The sequence below is a fragment of the Rattus norvegicus genome, chromosome 9 (genome assembly GCF_036323735.1).
Source record: "Rattus norvegicus strain BN/NHsdMcwi chromosome 9, GRCr8, whole genome shotgun sequence".
Taxonomy (NCBI): domain Eukaryota; kingdom Metazoa; phylum Chordata; class Mammalia; order Rodentia; family Muridae; genus Rattus; species Rattus norvegicus.
Window position 1 is genome coordinate 9,996,746 of NC_086027.1, and position 20,478 is coordinate 10,017,223.

At 38.9% G+C, this 20,478-nt stretch overlaps 1 protein-coding gene and 1 non-coding gene across 21 annotated transcripts in view; one reads left to right on the plus strand and one right to left on the minus strand.

Moving 5' to 3' along the window:
- Window positions 1-762: 762 nt before the first annotated feature.
- Window positions 763-20,478, minus strand: part of Pot1b (protection of telomeres 1B) — a 58,245-nt gene continuing 38,529 nt past the window's right edge. For 11 of the 20 annotated variants that reach the window (XM_039084415.2, XM_039084421.2, XM_063267871.1 and 8 more), the window contains 5 exons: window positions 15,756-15,812; window positions 12,009-12,097; window positions 10,015-10,106; window positions 2,211-2,316; window positions 763-1,023 (listed from right to left, as the gene is read on the minus strand). In XM_039084415.2, the coding sequence (XP_038940343.1) occupies window positions 911-1,023; window positions 2,211-2,316; window positions 10,015-10,106; window positions 12,009-12,097; window positions 15,756-15,812 (457 nt within the window). In that variant the 3' untranslated portion in view covers window positions 763-910. Of the gene's footprint in view, window positions 1,024-2,210; window positions 2,317-10,014; window positions 10,107-12,008; window positions 12,098-15,755; window positions 15,813-20,478 lie in introns of those variants that run through there. The other 9 variants (XM_063267869.1, XM_006244268.4, XM_063267870.1 and 6 more) reach the window with 3 other exon arrangements.
- On the plus strand, window positions 4,504-4,609 carry LOC120094870 (U6 spliceosomal RNA). Its single transcript, XR_005489567.1, has one exon. It is a non-coding gene; the product is annotated as a U6 spliceosomal RNA (small nuclear RNA).

A 20,478-nucleotide genomic window follows, 5' to 3' on the forward strand; every position in this document is an offset into this window, starting at 1 on the left:
ACCCCTTCAGCTGCTAATCACTGTTTGCATTTTTTCTCATTCACAGTGTGTTGTCTCACACTTTAGCAGATGCTCTCATTTGAACAGTCACTACTGTAAACATTTCATGCTCTATCATCATAAATCTCCATTAGCTGGATTAGATGGAATAATATCTACTATTTACAGAGAGAAGAAGAAATCAAGTACAGCATCCGGTTCAAAGTGATAAAATCATCCTTAAATGGGCAACATAAGCATCAAACAAAACCAATTCTGCCACACCTCCTTAAATATTCCTTTTAGTATATTGGTGATTCACTCAGACAAATATTTGTTCATGGGGAACTCAGGTAACCAGATACTCATTTGAATGCACAGGAAGATTTCTTAACACCAGGACTGGTTAAAGAATTCCTCTGTATAAAACTGAAGTAAAATGGAAATGGATGAAAGAAAAGTACCCCCCCCCCCATTGAGCTAAGAGACTCTAGAACAGAAGGTGTTCTTATCTACACATCTTTATCAACTGCTTGTATAAAACTCAGGACAGGAATATAAACCCAACTACAGATGGTGAGTGAACAGCACAGAAACAAGAGTCTTGTGCAGAAGACAGACCTACGAAGTCTGGTAAGAATAGAGATTCCATAAATGGGAAATGAAAACTTGGGTTTCTCCACACAGAATGTGGCCTTATTTTGTACTCTAGTTGTCACCCTAAGCATGTTAAAAAAAAAAATCAGCATATTCACAAAAAGGTATAAATAACAATACAATGTCTTTCTGTATAAAAGAATTTAATGCTCTAGTGAAAATTGGAATGAGTAATTCAATAACAGAGAAGTGGGTTTTTAGAGTCACAGTCATAACTTTTTGTAAGACTACTACACTCCCCACCTCCATGCACCTACTACATGGAGTAGCAGTACTAGAGGATGTCTTCTGCAACCATGGTGTCAAATATCTGGTAACATATTTGATGTTCCGTTCCACTTGTGACATTGTAGGACTTGATGAGGCACTCCAGCCATGGGTATGCATCTACAGACAAGAGGGCATGCCATTCAGTCATTAAACCAGCACAGAACTAATAATAGTGTTAGTTAGAATTGTTTCCTTACCTCAGATGAAAGTGATTAAAAGTTTATAAAACATTTGACAGCAAAAGTAGTAAATCATCTCACCAATGTTTTGCTCCTTTTCTTAAGCTGACTGTGTATGGGCCTCCGCTGTCTTTTCCTTGACTAATTAGATAGAGGTAGAACCTGAACTTGACATCAAGTCATTTTAAGCCTTACCTGTGACCTGCCTAAGTGGCAGCAATAATGCCAACCATCGCATTTGGCAAAGAGCAGGCAGGTTCATTTCTAAGACCAACTGAAGGCCCCAGGAAGTCTGCAAGGCATCTGGTACAGGAACCAAGCTTGGTGATAGATCTATCTATTTCAAAAGATACCTGGCCCAGACTTTTACTTTTGGAAATCTATGCATACTAAACGCAATATGAAAACAGATGAACATATCTCAATTAAACTTTGTTCCAGAAAAGCAAACTTTTGCCATCTCTTGGGAACTGATGTTACATTGTAGAGACCTACTGCAGAGGAAAAATCATGAGCAAACTCTAACAGTCCCATCAGCAACAGTGAAGGAGGTAGAGGGGAGATTTGTCTCTGTGAACAATTACTTGAACAATCAACTTTTTAACATAATTTACTTCTGCAGATTCTAACAGAAAAGAAATGCTGACCACAAAAGTGCTCAGTGGCAGAGGCTACAATGTGTACAATTTTTATCAGGGCAGAATTCAGTAGATGCAGTTCATAAACTTTGCAAAATAAATACAGAAAAGTTTGAAGCTCATTAGAAACCAAGAAAATCCCCCGAGTTAAACATGATTATGACAGTTTATTTGAGGACATGTTTCTAGTAAATAGTGCATCAATTTGGTGTAATTGCAGCCCCAATTTTTCTATGGTATATGTGCTAAATCAGAGTCAAGTATGTTGTGACCAAAACTGCTAGGCTTTAATTATATTTCAAAGTATTGTAAACCTTTTTATTTATATTTATTTTATTTCTGCCATCTTATCAAGACACTGATACTGTTTACACTTAGTAATTCCCAAGGACTCAGCTGGCTTCCTTCCTCCCACAGTCTGCGGATTAGATACACACTAGGTGAATTTTGAACAAAGAGAAAGAAGCACGATTGAACTGCTGCCTACCTATTTTTATTCCTGGAGGACAAATAACATTCATGATCCTTTCCAGATTTCTCTGCAGGTCATCATCAGTGAGTACTTCTGATGCTGGGATCTGGAAAAACTTGTCCTAAAAAGGATGACAACAAAGGAATGTTCATCATCTAAGAAGCTTCCATGCATAGAATTTCAGTAACCAATTTGCTAAAATGACAGATATACACATCTCTCTATTAAGGGTGTAGAATTCATAAACTGCAATGCTGGTCTAAGCTAAAGTCCAATCCTCTTCTTTAATACTCTCTCTTTTTAATTAAACACTTTATTTGTTTATATTTCAAATGATATCCCCCTTCCCGGTTACTCCTCCCCAACTCCTCACATCTCAACCCCCCTCTTCCCCCTCCCTTTTGTCTCTATGAGGGTGCTCCCCAACCCACTCACCCACTTCATCTCTCCATTCTAGCAACCCCCTACGCTGGGGTACCAAACCTCCACAGAACCAAAGCCCTCCCCTCCCACCGATGTCAGATAAGGCCATCCTCTGCTACTTATGTATCTGGAGCCAAGGATCCCTCCATGTATACTCTTTTGTTGGTGGTTTAGTCTCTGGGAGCTCTGGATGGTCTAGTTAGTTGATTTGTTTTTCCTATAGGGTTGTAATCGCCTTTAACTCTTTCAGTCCTTCCCCTAGCTGCTCCATTGGAGTTCCTGGGCTCAGTCCAATAGTTGGCTGTATCTTCATCTGTATTGGTCAGGTGCTGACAGAACTTCTCAGGGAACAGCCATACCAGGCTCCTGTCAGCAAGTGCTTCTTGGCATCAGCAATAGTGTGGGGATTTTGTGTCACTTGATGGGATGAATCCCAAAGTGGAGAGGTCTCTGAATGGCTATTCCTTTAGTCCCTCTTTCATTTTTTGTCCCTATCCTTCCTTTGGACAGGAACACATTTCTGGGTTAAAAATTTTGAGATGGGTGGGTAGCCCAATCCCTCATGTGGGACAGTGCCTATCTACTGGAGGTGGTCTCTACAGGTTCTATCTCCCCTTTGTTAGGTATTTTGGCTAAAGTCATCCTTGTTGGATCCTAGGAGCCTCTTGCTTCCCTGGTATATGGGACATTCTAGTGGCTAACCCTAGTTCCTCATCCGCCACTGCTACATATTTTTATTCAATTTCTTGACCCTGTGTACTTCTCTCTTGTCCATTCTAATACCTGATCCTGCTCTCACCTTTTTCCCTACCCCTCCTTTCTCCCTCCGAGGTCCCTCTGTCCCTCTACCTCTTGTAATTATTTTGTTCTCATTTCTATGTAGCATTAAAGTATCCACACTTTGGTCTTCTTTTTTCTTAAACTCCATATGGTTTGTGGGTTATATTGTGGATATTCTGAGCTTTGGGGCTGATATCCATTAATCAGTGAGTGCATACCATGTGTGTTCTTTTGTGTCTGGGTTACCTCACACAGAATGATATTTTCTAGTTACATCCATTTGCCTGCGAATTTCATGCAGTCATTGGTTTTAATAGCTGAGTAGTACTTCATTGTGTAAATGTACTATAATTTCTGTATCCATTCTTCCTTTGATGAACATCTGGGTTGTTTCCAGCTTCTGGGTACTATAAATAAGGCTGCTATGAACATAGTGAAGCATGTTTCCTTGTTATATGTTGGAGCATCTTTTGTGTATATTCCCAGTAGCTGGGTCTTTTCTGAAGGACCATGAGATTAATTTCCAAAGCAATTTTTCCTGCTTGCTATGCAATCAACAATGGAGGAGGAGTATTCCTCTTTCTCCAAGTCCTCACCAGCGTCTATTTCCACCTGGTTTGCTTTGTTTTAATCTTAGCCATTCTGATTAGTCTCGGGGTCATTTTGATTTCCATTTCCGTGGTGACTAAGGATGCTGAACATATTTTTAGGTGCTTCTCAGACAAAGCTTTGAGATGCACACACATAGTAAGATAATGTAGCCAGGCTAATGACACTTGTATTACTGGGAAAATAGGTAATGTTAAGTATGAAGGGATATAACAATAATGAAAAGGTACTTTATTTCTGCCCATTCTATATTATATTTTAGAGAAAAAATTTTCTTGGCTTGCTAACTGTTCTGTTTTCTATGCATACACTGCACATAGCAGCTGCTCAGTAAATATTCATTTAATAAGTGACTAGATGAATAGTCCTGACTGAAGAAAAAAATCACTTAAGCTCAAGTTGGATTGTTTTCTATCTCTTTGTAAGTTAAAATGTAAATAACAAACAAAACAAACCCAAAAAGCAAGCAACCCCCCCCCCCCAAAAAAAAACCAAAGTGTTCACTTTGGCAGCACATATACTAAAATTGGAATGATACAGAGAAGTTACAAAGGTTCTTGCACAGGGATGAAATTTCTGAACAAAATAGAATCAACAAAACCCCTAAAAATTCCAATTATAAAGTACCAATAAGCTGTGCCCATAGCTGAGCTGGTCCCACAGCTCTCTGTACCCAAATCCTGTTGGGGGAGAGAACTGCACTCTCAGAATTACAGACAATGCTAAGAGCTCAGGGGAGACCACTACTTCTACCCACATTCCTGGACCAAGAAGAACCTAGGAGCAGCATGAGACAGGATCTCTCAGGTATCTGCCTGTGCCCTGAGCTGACTTTGTTACACAGCTCTCTGTACCCAGATCCCCCTGGGAGAAAGCCGGTCTCCAAAGTGCTGACATACAGACTTACAGGAGAGTCAAGCCATGTCTGAGACAGCTAACATCAAAGATAGATTGCAAGAGGCAAGCGCAGGAACCTAAGCAACAGAAACCAAGGCTACTTACTTGTCATCATTGGAGCTCAGTTTTCCCACCAAAGCAAATACTAGATATTTAAACACATAGGAAAAGCAAGATTTGCATTAAAAAAAAATCATACCTCATGATGATAGAGGACTTTAAGAAGGACATAAATAACTCCCTTAAAGAAATACAGGACAACAAAAGTAAACAAGTAGAAGCCCTTAGAGAAGAAACACAAAAATCACTTGAAGAATTACAGGAAAGGCTGACACACCTGAGAGTAGAGGTAAGACCAACTCTTCTGCTCCAAGCGACCCTCCTGGAGACTTCAGCACACACAAACCCAGGAGCAGTCTGGGACAGGAACCTTCCAGTTTCTGCCTGAGCCTGAAGCTGAACCAGTCCCACAGCTCTCTGTACCCAAATCATGGTGGAGAGAGAGCAGGACTCTCAGAAGTGCAGACAATCCTCAGAGTTCACAGGAGACTTCCATTTCTGCCCACATCCCCAGCCAAAGAGGAATCTGCCTAGTACCCTCTGGACATGGGAACCTAGGAGCAGTCAGAGGCAGAACCCTTCCGGGTTTTGCCTGTGCCCAGAGCTGAACCAGTTCCACAGTTATGTGTTCACAAATACCGTCAGCAAGAGATCTGGACTCTCACAAGCTCAGAGGAGACAACTACTTCTACACACATTCTTGGCCGAAGAGGAACCAGCCTAGTACCCTCTGGGCACAGAAACCTAGGAACAGTCAGGGGAGGAACCCTTCTCATTTCTACCTGCTCCCAGAGATAAAAGCCAGTCCGCACGAATGCTAACTAACCTGAGAGGTAAGGCCAATTCTTCTGCTCCCAGGACCAGCTTGAAGCCCTTGCCTGGAGCACCCAGGAGGAGAGGGGGAATAGGAGCAGTTTGGGACAGGACAGGTTTTGCCTGCACCTGGAGTTGACCTGATCCCACAACTCTCTGTACCCTGATTCAACTGAAAGAAAACAGGTCTACAGGAGTGCTGACACAGTCAGGCTTAATGGAGGGTCAAGTCACTGTCAGAGACAGCAAGACAAACTAACACCAGAGACAATCTGATGACTAAAGGCAAGCGCAGGAACATAAGCAACAGAAACCAAGACTACTTGGCATCATATGAGCCCAGTTCTCACACCACAGCAAATACTGGATATCCAAACACACAGGAGAGTCAAGATTTGTATTTAAAATCACATCTCATGATGATGATAGAGGACATTAAGAAGGACATAAATAATTCCCTTAAAGAAATATATGACAACACAAGTAAACATGTAGAAGCCCTTAAAGAAGAAACAAAAAAAAATTTCTTAAAGAATTACAGGAAAACACAACAACACAGGTGAAGGAATTGATCAAAAACCATCCAGGATTTAAAAATGAAATTTGAAGCAATAAAACAATAACAAAGGGAGACAACCCTGGAAACAGAAAACCAAGGAAAGAGATCAGGAGTTATAGAAGGCAAGCATCACCAACAGAATACAAGAGACAGAAGGGTGACTCTCAGGGGCAGAAGATATCAGAAAACATTGACACCACCATCAAAGAAAATGTAAGACGCAAAATATCCAGGAAATCCAGGACATAATGAGAAGATCAAACATAAGAAAAATCAATGTAGAAGAAAATAAAGATGCCCAGCTTAAAGGACCAGTAATATCTTAAACAAAATTATAGAAGAAAACTTCTTCTATATATATAATCTAAAGAAAGAGATGCCCATAAACATACAAGAAGCTTACAGAAATCAAAATATATTGGACCAGAAAAAAAATTCCTCCCATCACATAACAGTCAAAACACTAAAGCCACAAAACAAAGAATATTAAAAGCAGAAAGGGAAAAAGGTCAAGTAACAAATAAAGGTAGACTAACCAGAATTACACCAGACTTCTCGCCAGAGACTATGAAAGCCAGAAGATCCTAGGCAGATGTCATACAGACCCTAAGAGAACACAAATGCCAGCCCAGGCTACCATCTACCATACCCAGCAAAACTCTCACAATTAACATAGATGGAGAAACCAAGATATTCCACCATACAACCAAATTTACACAGTATCTTTCCACAAATCCAGCCCTACAAGGATAATAGATAAAAAAAAAAAAAAAAAACTCTAACAAAAGAGGGAAACCACACCCTAGCAAAAGCAAGAAAGTAATCTTCATGCAACAGACCCAAAAGAAATCCAGACAAACATAATTCTACCCCTAACAACAAAAATAACAGGAAACAACAATCACTATTCCTTAGTATCTGTTAACATCAACAGACTCAATTCCTCAATAAAAATATATAGATTAACAGACTGGATATGTAAAGAGGACCCAACATTTTGCTGCATACAGGAAATACACCTCCATGACGAAGACAGACACTACCTCAGAGTAAAAGGTTGGAGAACAATTTCCCAAGCAAATGGTCCCCAGAAACCAACTGGAGTAGTCATCCTAGTATCAAACAAAATTGCCCTTCAATAAAAAATTATCAAAAAAGATAAGGAAGGACACTTCATATTCATCAAAGGAAAAAAAAACCACCAAGATGAACTCTCAATCCTAAATATCTATGCTAAATGCAAGGGCACCTACATTCATAAAAGAAAAGTTACTAAAGCTCAAAGCACACATTGCAACTCACACAATAATAGTGGGAGATTTCAACACCCCACTCTCAATAATGGACACTTCATGGAAACAGAAACTAAATAGAGACACAGAGAAATTAACAGACTATGGAACAAATGGATTTAACAGATATTTATAGAACATTTTTCATCCTAAAACAAATGGATATATCTTCTTTGCAGCAGCTCCTGGTACCTTCTCCAAAAATTTGTCATGTAATTGGTCACAAAATAGGCACCAGCAAGATACAGAAAGATAGAAATAACCCCATGCATCCTGTCAGAGCACCATGGACTAAGGCTGGTCTTCAACAACAAGAAAAATGACAAAGAGCCCATATACACATGGACATTGAACAACACTCTACTCAATGATAACTTGGTCAAGGAAGAAATGAAGAAAGAAATTAAAGGCTTTTAAGAATTTAATGAAAATGAAGGCACAACATACCCAAACTTATGGGACACAATGAAAGCTGTGCTAAGAGGAAAACTCATAGCTCTGGGCGCATCCAAAAAGAAACTGGAAAGAGCATATATTACCAGCTTGAGAGAACACCTAAAAGCTCTAGAACAAAAAGAAGCGAATACACCAAAGAGGAGTAGATAGAAGGAAATAATCAAACTCAGGGCTGAAATCAACCAAGTAGAAACAAACAAACAAACAAACAAACAAACAAAGAACTATACCAAGAATCAAACAAACCAGGAGCTGGTTCTTTGAGAAAATCAACAAGATAGATAAACCCTTAGCCACACTATCCAGAGGCCACAGAGTGTGTATCCAAATTAATAAAATCAGAAATGAAAAGGGAAACATAACAACAGAATCTGAGTAAATTCAAAAATCATCAGATTCTACTCCAAAAGCCTATATTCAACAAAACTGGAAAATCTAGAAGAAATGGACAATTTTCTAGACAAATACCAGGTACCAAAGTTAAATCAGGAACAGATAAACTATCTAAACAGTCCCATTAACTCCTAAATAAATAGAAGTAGTAATTAAATGTCTCCCAACCAAAAAAAGCCCAGGACCAGCTGGGTTTAGTGCAGAATTCTATCAGATCTTCATAGAAGACCTAATAGCAATACTGTCCAAACTATTCCACAAAATAGAAACAGAAGGAGCACTACTCAATTCCTTCTATGAAGCCACAATTATTCTGATACCTAAACCACACAAAGACTCAACAAAGAAAGAGAACAACAGACCACTTTCTCTTATGAATATCGGCCCAAAAATACTCAATAAAATCTCACAAAACAAATCCAAGAACACATCAAAACGATCATCCATCATGATCAAATAAATAGGCTTCATCCAGGGATGCAAGGATGGTTCACTATAAGGAAATCCATTAATGTAATCCACTCCATAAACAAACTCTAAAAAACCTGCATGAGTATCAGATAAGATGCTGAAAAAGCATTTGACAAAATTCAATACTCCTTCATTTTAATAGCCTTGGAACGATCAGGAATTCAAGGCCCATACCTGAACATTGTAAAAAGCAATATACAGCAAACCAGTAGCCACATCAAATCAAATGGAGAGAAACTTGAAGCAATCCCACTAAAATCAGGGACTAGACAAGGCTGCCCACTCTCTCCCTACTTATTCAATATAGTACTCAAAGTCTTAGCCAGAGCAATCAGACAACAAAAGGAGGTCAAGGGAAAGAAAGAAGTCAAAATATCACTATTTGCAGATGATATGATACATAAGTGACCCGAAAAGTCCTAACTACTTTCCACCTAACTACTAAGCTACTAAACCTGATAAACAACTTCAGCAAATTGGCTGGATATAAAATTAACTCAAACAAATCAGTAGCCTTCCTCTACTCAAAGGATAAACAGGCTGAGGAAAAAGATAGGAAAATGACACCCTTAACAATAGTAACAAATAACATTTTAAAATATCTCTGTCTGACTCTAACCAAGCAAGGGAAAGATCTGAATGACAAAAACTTCAAGTCTCTGAAGAAAAAAAAATTGAAGATCTCAGAAGATGGAAAGATCTTGCATGCTCCTGGATTGGCAGGATTAAAGGAATTAAATGGCCATCTTGCTGAAAGCAATCTACAGATTCAAGTGCAAACCCCAACAAAATCCCAAGTCAATTCTTCACAGAGCTATAGATAAACACATAATTTTAGCTTTATGGGCTATGTTTCATTCTTACATTTTAAGTTATTTTTAAATCATTTTAAGAACAAAATAAAGAGAAACCAATTTTTAGGCTTAAGAGGTCTGCATAAATTACAATGAAGGAAAACTAAGCTGAATATTAAAGACTTTAAATGTAAATTTCAGTAAATTGGGTTTTGTTTTGTTTTTTTTTTTTGGTATTTTGTTTGTTTGTTTTAACCAGGTCTGTTACTTACAGAATCCTTGAGGTAGACATCTAATACTCCGGTTCCATCATCAAATGTGAAAGTCATAACAAACACATACTGTAGAGGTACAATGCCCAGAGCTAGTGAGGGGGGAAAAAAGCATATTAATCCAGTTTGCTAGACTTTCCACAAGGTAAAAGCAAAAGTGGTTTATTATAGAGCATAGGAGTAGATAATGTTTACTGAGAGTATTTATAAGAAAATGAAAGCTTTCTTCTCCAGATCAATCTATGAAGGCTGCCCCATAATAGAATCGCTTTGGAACATTCCACCAAATTTATGCAGGAGTAGTCTCATGACATAAGAAATTGTATCCTAATATTTGGTAGAAACTACAACAAATGATTAATACAATGTCACTCACTGCAAGTTACGTATGTAAAAAATAAAATGAAAACCATAGAATATTATTGAAAGCAACACAAAGTTTACTGCTATTAAAAGTTTATCCCCGGGGCTGGGGATTTAGCTCAGTGGTAGAGCGCTTACCTAGGAAGCGCAAGGCCCTGGGTTCGGTCCCCAGCTCCGAAAAAAAAAGAACCAAAAAAAAAAAAAATAAAAGTTTATCCCCCCCAAAAAAAGTTTATCCCCTTTAGTTTATGAGCATTTATTATTATTACTATTATTATTATTACTATTATTATTATCCTTGACAAAATCTGGGCTTCCATAATTTGCTAGGATGAGTGAGTTTGAATAAGTTGGAGATAACAAATTTACAGTTAACATATGAGAATTTTCAATTAAGGCAAACATCTTTTTTCAGGAGTTGATAACACTGCATGAATGTATGGAACATTCTATTACCTTCTGTACATACAGACCATAGTCCACTAGGAAGATAATTTAAGGAGGCAAGTCAAAAACAACATGTTGGAGCAGCACAAAAATAATTGTAGTATCCAAAAGCAGAATGAGAAGAATGTAGTTTCAGGACTCAAGAGTTATACTGAAGCAACACTAAGTCGGCTCAAAGTCAAAACAAAGGAGCACATGAAATGACATTGCCCATCTCAACAGGAGAAGATCATGCAAAGTAACATGGAATCCTAATGGCCCAAAGTATGAAATAAACAAACAAAAAAATGAGAAACACATATATACATATTCGAAAACAAAAATTCAATCTAGGGGAAATAAGCTGAGTATAGTTTGATGAAAATAAGAATTCTTAATGTATTTTAAGTTGCCCAAACGAAACCTACAGATCTAAATGTCTATGAAGGGCCAAGGCTGAGAAAAACATTGGCAAATGGGCATTTACTGGGGAGACAAAAAAATCACAAGTGTGGGAAAGTTAACAAAACATGGTAGAGTACTTGGCTTGAAAACATAGACACAATTGAAGCAGAATAGATATTGTGGTATCTACAAAGAGTGTTTGTTCTTGTAGAAGAGAAAATGGATATACAAATTTATAATTCTAGTAGACAGAACATTACTAGTAGTCCTACATTAGTAGGAAGATCTAGCTTTACAATTAAGGATAATCTGAGAGTTAAGAGTACATGCCTTACAATGTACCCTTCTCCTGGAAGCTAAAACCAAAGGCTAGGTAATCAATCATGTGTACAACCAATCATGTGACTTCTTTGTTCTAGCTAATGACTTGAAGGAAAGTAATGCCTATTCTAACATTAAGTATGGACCCTAAAGATGTTCTCAGGATCTGTATTTGTGACCAATAATTAAATGGAAAACAAGTGGTCAAGTATTAAAATATTATCATTTCAATGTTTGGAAATGATAGCAAGTATTTTAAATATTCAGTTCTTATTTTTTATTACAATTATTGCAAATTGGTGTCAGTTAAGAAAAGTTGAGATGCTTATACCTAACTTCAGACAATAAATTGGTCTATTAGGATGGGTTAAAAAATAAACTAAGCTAATTTGCCATAAATATTCAAACATATTGAAATACAAATTAGTGAGATGACAGAATTAAAATTTTAAGTTACAAAGAAAAAAAATCTAGCTTACCTTCTGCTACAGAGGATGGAAGCCATAGTCTTTTATTAGGAATAGTACTTAGGTTTTGTATGGATTTCAAGTTTGAGCACTGATTACATCTGATGGGAATAAGAAAAAAAAGATAAGCATTTAAATTATTCAAGTATGGACAGTTTTAGAAAGTTAGTTATTAAATAGAAGACATCACTGTCTACTCTGTAATGTGTTTGTTTCAAAAGAATTATGATTAACTTACACAAAAGTGATAAAAGATATTATGGTGGGGTAGTTTATGAGAATGGTCATCATAGGCTAATATATTTGAATGTTTGTTCTACAGTTGTTAAAACTAGTTGGGAATGATCATAAGGTGTGGCCTTGTTGACAGAGATGTGTCACTGGGGCAAGGCAGGGGGTGGGGGGGTAGGTGTTAAGATTTATCTGCCTCTCTTTTGTCGACCAATATATGATCTCAAAGCTTCTGTTCAAATGTCATGTCTGCCTATTTGGTACCTTGATTCCTGCCATAGTAACTGTGAACTACCACTCTGAATCTATAAGCAATTAATACTTTCTTTTGTAAAGTATTTAATGCAAGCAATTAAATACTTTCTTTTCTAAGTTGCCTTGGTCATGATGTCTCCTCATAGTGATAGAACAAAGAAAAAAAGAAGAGCTTCAGAATAAATAACTCAATGTTGAGAACCAGAACTGAACTGTGTATCCAAATCATTAGTTAATCTGACTATTAATTTTCTTATCTGTTAAAACAAACAATAAACAGGAGAGTAGTTAGAAGAACTCTGAATTTATGGCTCTATGAACAATATGTAATGGTCACAGTCTTAAGAAACACTTGCCTATTGTGGTGGCACATGCCAGTATGATTTGCTGAAGGAGGCAAAGGCAGGAGGATCACAAATTCAAGGCCAGACTGGGCTACAAAAAAGAAGGACCTACAAGCAGTCAGTGGCAGGACCCTTCAGGATTTTGCCTGCGCCTAGAACTGAGAGCCAGGTGCCAGGAGTGCCTACACACCTGAGAAGAGAGGTAAGACCAACTGTTCTGCTTCAAGTGACGTGCCGGGTGAACTCAAGACACACATAGGCAGAAGTTCTCTGGGACAGGGCACTTCCAGTTTCTGGCTGTACACAGAACTTATCTGATCCCATCTTACATATCCCTGCTCCCAAATCCCGTGGGAGAGAGAGCTGAACACCCAGAACTTCGGACAATCCTGAGACCGTAGGAGAGACTGCCACTTCTGCCCACCCTTGCCCATATCCCTGGCTCAAGAAGAAACTGCATAGTGCCTCTGGAAACAGAAATATAGGAGTCAGTGGCAGGAAATTGCTGGGTCCAGCCTGCATGTGGAACTGAACTGAAACTGTCACACAGCTTCTAGCACGCAAACCCTGTGGAGAAGAGAGCTGAACGCTCAGAAGTGTGGACACTCCTGAGGACTCAGAGGAGACTACTCACTGTCCACATTCCTGACCCAAGAGAAAATTGCCTAGTGCCCTCTGTGTCCCCTGGGAACAAGGACCTAGGAGCAGTCAGGGACAGGACATGTCGGATTTCTGCCTGCACCAAGAGCTGAAAGCCAGTCCCGAGGAGCAGCTACATACCTGAGGTCCAAGCTCTCTGTTCACAAATCAGGCTAAATGAAAACAAGTCTATAGGAGTGCTAACACACAGGTCTACAGGAGGGTAAAGCCACCATCAGAAACAGCAAGACAAGCTAACACCAGAGACAACCTGATTGCGAGAGGCAAGCACAGGAACCCAAGCCACAGAAACCAAGACTACTTGGCATCATCAGAGCCCAATTCTCCCACCAGAGCAAATACTGGATATCCAAACACAGCAGAAAGGCAAGATTTAGATATAAAATCACATTTTATGATGATTATGGAGGACTTTAAGGGTGACATAAATAACTCTCTTAAAGAAATACATGACAGCACAAGTAAACATGTAGAAGTGCTTAAAGAGGAAACACAAAAATCTCTTCAAGAATTACAGGAAAACGCAAACAAACAGGTGAAGGAATTGAACAAAACCATCCAGGATTTAAAAATGGAAATAGAAACAATAAAGAAAGCATGAAGGGAAACAACTTTGGAGATAGAAAACCTACAGAAGAGATGAGGAGTTACAGATACAAGCATTACCAACAAAATACAAGAGATAGAAGGAAGAATCTCAGGAGCAGAAGATATCATAGAAAGCATCTACACTCTACTCAATGATAACTTGGTCAATGAAGAAATAAAAAGAAAAAATTAAACTTTTTAGAATTTAATAAAAATGAAGGCACGGCATACCCAATGGAACACAATGAAAGCAGTACTAAGAGGAAAACTCATAGCTCTGAGCGCGTCCAAAAGGAAACTGGAAAGAGCATATATTACCAGCTTGGTAGCACACCTAAGAGCTCTAGAACAAAAAGAAGCAAATACATCCAAGAGGAGAAGATGACAGGAAATAATCAAACTCAGGGCTGAAATAAACCAAGTAGAAACAAAAAGAATGATACCAAAAATAAACACACCAGGAGCTGGTTCTTTGAAAAAATCAACAAGATAGATAAACACTTAGCCACACTAACCAGAACCCACAGAGAGTATTTCCAAATTAACAAAATCAGAAATGAAAAAGGAGACATAACAACAGAATCTGAGTAAATTCAAAAAACCATCAGAGCCTACTCCAAAAGCCTATATTCAACAAAACTGGAAAATCTGGAGGAAATGGACAATTTTTTAGACAAATACCAGGTACCAAAGTTAAATCAGGAACAGATAAACTATCTAAACAACCCCATAACTCCTAAGGAAATATAAGGAGTTACTAAGCGTCTCTCAACCAAAAAGAGCCTAGCACCAGATGGGTGTAGTGCAGAATTCTATCAGACCTTCACAGAACACCTTATACCAATTATACCAATACTGTCTAAACTATTCCACAAAATAGAAACAGAGGAAGCACTGCCCAATTCTCTCTATGAAGCCACATTTACGCTTATACCTAGACCACCACAGAAAGACCCAACAGAGAAAGAGAACTTCAGACCACTTTCCCTTATGAATATCAATGCAAAAAATGCTCAATATAATTCTCGTAACCAGAATCCAAGAACACATCAAAAGATCATCCATCATGATCAAGTAGGCTTCATCCGAGGGATGCAGGGATGGTTCAATATACTGAAATCCATCAGCGTAATCCACTATATAAACAAACTCAAAGATAAAAACCATTACATTAGATGCTGAAAAAGCATTGGACAAAATTCAACACCCCTTCATGATAAAAGTACTGGAAAGATCAGGAATTCGAGGCCCATATCTAAACATAGTAAAAGCAATATACAGCAAACCAGTAGCCAACATTAAAATAAACGGAGAAAAATTTGAAGCAATCCCACTAAAATCGGGGACTAGATAAGGCTGTCCACTCTCTCCCCACTTATTCAATAAAGTATTGGAAGTCCTAGCCAGAGCAATCAGACAATGAAAGGAGGTCAAAGGGTTACAAATTGGAAAGGGAGAAGTTGAAATATCACTATTTGCAGGTGATATGGTAGTATATTTAAATGACCCCAAAAGTTCCACCAGAGACCTAATAAGCCTGATAAAAAACTTCAGCAAAGTGGCTAGTAATAAAATTAACACAAACAAATCGGTAGCCTTCCTCTACTCAAAGGATAAACAGGCTGAGAAAGAAATTACGGAAATGACACCCTTCATAATAGTCCCAAATAATATAAAATACCTTGGTGTGACTTTAACCAAGCAAGTGAAAGATCTGTATGCCAAGAACTTCAAGTCTCTGAAAAAAGAAATTGAAAATCTCAGAAGATGGAAAGACCTCCCATGCTCATGGATTGGCAGGATTAATATAGTAAAAATGGCCATTTTGCCGAAAACAATCTACAGATTCAACGCAATCCCCATCAAAATTCCAAGTCAATTCTTCATAGAGTTAGAGCAATTTGCAAATTCATTTGGAATAACAAAAAACCCAGGATAGCGAAAACAATATTCAACAATAAAAGAACTTCTGGGGAAATCACCATCCCTGACTTCAAGCAGTATTACAGAGCAATAGTGACAAAAAGTGTATGCTTTTTACAGAGACAGGCAGGTAGATCAGTGGTATAGAATTGAAGATCCAGAAATGAACCCACACACCTGTGGTCTTTGACAAAGGAGCTAAAACCATCCAGTCAACAGAGATCGCATTTTTAACAAATGGTGCTGGTTCAACTGTAGGTCAGCATGTAAAAGAATGCAAACTGATCCATTTCTCTCACTCTGTATAAAGCTTAAGTCCAAGTGGATCAAGGACCTCCACATACAACCAGATACACTCAAACTAATAGAAGAAAATAAAAAAGTGGGGAAGAATCTCGATCATATGGGCACTGGGGAAAATTTCCTGAACAAAACGCCAATGGCTTATGGTCTAAGATCAAGAATCGACAAATGGAACCTCATGAAACTGCAAAGCTTCTGTAAGGCAAAGGACACTGTCATTAGGACAAAATGGCAACCAACAGATTGTGAAAACATCTTTACATCATATTTACATGTGATAAAGAACTAATATCCAAAATATAGAAAGAACTCAAGAAGGTAAGACTCCAGAGAGCCAAATAACCCCATTAAAAAAAACGGGGTACATAGCTAAACAAAGAATGTGCAGCTGAGGAATATCAAATGGCTGACAAGTACCTAAAAAAATGTTCAACATTGTTAGTCATCAGGGAAATGCAAATCAAAAACAACCCTGAGATTTCACCTCACACCAGTGAGAATGGCTAAGATCAAAAACTTGGGTGACAACTGATGCTTCAGAGGATATGAAGAAAGAGGAACACTCCTCCATTGTTGGTGGGATTGCAGACTGGTACAACCATTCTGGAAATCAGTCTGGAGGTTCCTCAGAAAATTGGACATTGAACTACCTGAGGACCCAGCTATACCTCTCCTGGGCATATACCAAAAGATGCCCCAACATATAAAAAAGACACGTGCTCCACTATGTTCATAGCAGCCTTATTTATAATAGCCAGAAGCTGGAAAGAACCCAGATGCCCTTCAACAGAGGAATGGATACAGAAAATGTGGTACATCTACACAATGGAATATTACTCAGCTATCAAAAACAATGACTTCAGGATGTTCATAGGCAAATGAATGGAACTAGATAATATCATCCTGAGTGAGGTAACCCAATCACAGAAAAACACACATGGTTTTCACTCACTGATAAGTGGATATTACCCCCAAAGCTGGAATTACCCAAGATACAATTAAAAGACCACATGGAGCTCAAGAAAAGGGATGAGCAAAATGTAGATGCTTCACTCCTTCTTAAAAGGGGGAACAACAATATCCATACAAGGGGATATGGAGACAAAGCTTGTAGCAGAGACTGAAGGAATGGTCATTCAGGCCTGTCCATCATGTACCCCAAATATAAATATATATATATATATATATATATATATATATATATATATACACATATATATACACATACATACATACAGCCACCAAAACTATGTAAGAGTGATGAAGCTAAGAAGTGCATGCTAACAGGAACCGGATACAGATCTCTCCTGAGAGACACAGCCAGAGCACGTCAAATACAGAGACAAATGCTAGCAGCAAACCACTGAACTGAAAACGGGACCCCCATTTGTGGGACTATGGAAAGGACTGAAAGAGCTGAGGGGCTTGCAACCCTATAAGAACAATGCCAACCAACCAGAGCTCCCAGGACTAAACCACTCCCAAAGACTACACATGGACAGACCTAGGGCTCCAACTGCATATGCAGCAGAAGATGGCTTTTTGGGCACCAATGGAAGAGAAGTCCTTGGTCATGCTAAAGTGAGACCTGCAGTGTAGGGGAAAGTCCGGAGGGCGGGAGGGGTGGTGGATGAGGAGGGAACACCCCAATAGAAAGAACGGAGGGGTATGGGATAGGGGGGTTATATATGGGAAACCTGGAAAGGGAGTAACATTTGAAATGTAAATAAAAAATAGCCAAAAAATAAAATAGAAAACCTAGTCAATAAGAAAAAAATTATTCTGAATGAACAGTAAGGACAAGGAAGATTTCCAGTAAAATAACATTTTCAGTGAACACATCTTCACAAGCATCATATATGATGCCAGCGAGTCAGTTATGGTCTGAAATGTAAGAACATTTGAAACAAGACAATCCCTAAAACTGGACATCATTTATTAAAACTTATCCTCCTGATATATTAGTATTCTAAAGCATGAATAGATTTAACTTTATTATGTATGATCAAATGTGCATGAGATGTGGTAATAAAATACATTTGATAAAAGACAGAACTCGGTGTTGGGGATTTAGCTCAGCGGTAGAGCGCTTGCCTAGCAAGCGCAAGGCCCTGGGTTCGGTCCCCAGCTCCGAAAAAACAAAAAACAAAAAAACAAAAAAACAAAGAAAAAAAAAAAAGACGGAACTCAAGTGTCTCTGTAATTTATGAACTGGGAAAAACAGAGGTGACTAATGTCCAGCGTATTACTTAATATATACAGGTATTTCTTCAGTAACAGCAGGAATGAAAAGATAATGTTAGACAATGATAGATCAAGTTCTTCTATAACTTTTGATATCCTGATTTAGACTTAGGTATTCTGTACTAGGAAGACAGGAAAAGAAGGAAGAGAAAAAAACAAGGGATGATTATGTCAAAAGCAAAATACTGATGTTTGAACTTATTCAAAGGAGAACACAAACAATGGGTTTAGACATTTCAATTACGTGGTCCATAAGCCTTGCAGGCCATTTTAAGATATAAAGACAGTAAACACTTCAGAGAAATTAGCCAGATACATTTGTTTTTATTTTATGGCTAAAGTTGTTCACAACTCTTTACTTGCAAATGTTCACTGCAATGTGTCATTGCTGGTTCGAAGCCTCTGGCTTCTGCTACAATATGAGTACTGGATTCTCACCAGGTGTCCTCACAGATATGCAGTTGTTGCCCTGTGTCTGCATTTTGGATCTGTAGGGCTGGTCCCTTCATGTCTTCTAGAATTTCATGCATGGGGTAGAAGTTGGACTGGGCCAAATCAAAGCCCTGATTTTTGCCTAGGTAGCTGAGTTAGTTAGCTGACCAGCTCTCCAACATCGGGTTTGCTCTGTTGAGGTTTGGTCTTTTGCTGCTGAGTGCGGGCCCCCAAGACCTCACTGCAACAGAGATGAGAGAGTTTGCAGGGAGACCCAAATGAGCTATATAACCTTGTCCCTGAGTTATTTCTAATTGGTGAATAAAGATGATGACAGCCAATAGCTAGGCAGAAAAGACACAGGCAGGTTTACGGTTCCTTGGATTAGGGGGTTAGAAGACAATGAAGGGGAGAAAAATGTGAGGAAAGAGAAGCCATCATGGGCTAGATGAGTCATGAAAACAGGGCAATGAGGACTGGCTAATTGGAGTTAAGAGCAGCCCAGATAGATTCTAATAGCATAAAAGATAGACATCTACCCAGCTCTATTGCTGATTAAAAATTATTGTATATATAAAGGGTGTGTGTGTCTTTTATTTGAGGAATTGAATGATCAGGGCAAGGTAAAAACCCTGGATCAGGCTGAATTTTTCTAGAACAGAGCTCTCCCTCACTTCCCTGGCTAGCTTACCCAATGGCACAGCCAGCAAGGAGCAGAGCAAGCTCTCCAGCTCTCATCAGCTTGCCCCACCCCCCTCACCCACAGCCGTGCTAGTGTGGCCAGCTCTACTGTGCTGCCTAAGAAAGGTGATAGGCCTACTCTCAGTAGTAGTTCTGTACTGCTGTAGTCAGCGAGGGGCAGGGACAGCTTTCTTGTTCCCATGACCTCTGGCCGCTCTCCAGATGCCTCCTCTAGTGAAACCTCATCACCTACAGCTGGTGAGAGAGCTGGCCACATGTAGGCAGCAGAGTAGAGCTGGTGAGCTAGTCCTGAGGGCATGAGCATTGGAGAGTTGGTCCTGCCATTCCTATACCCTGCCATACAGTGGCAGGAGCAGGAATGCTGCCCCCAAATCAACTACCCATCACCTCGGCACGTGAACAGGAAATAGTCTCTTGTAAAAGTCAAAATTTAGGTTCACTATGACAACAATTAACAAATATGTAGAAGAATAATAAGAATAATAAAGAGGGGGAGTGAAAATGGGATGATTCTGTAGTGCAAGCCTTCTCAAAGCTCAGACTCCAAGGTGAATGTTTCAGAACTATAGGATGGTTTACTTCGCCCTTCCAAGTCAGAATCATAGACTCCATATTCCCTGTCAGATTTCAGTGGGAGAAACTCTGCAAGGTGCTGGCTCAGCACCTAAACTCACTTGTTTGCACCTCTACAATGCTTCCTTAGCTGGCACCTACATTCTTGTGGAAGAAATAAATTTAGCTTGTGACTGAGGAAACATTGTAAGCCTTCTATGTTGCATGCAGAGTATTTAGATTTTGAA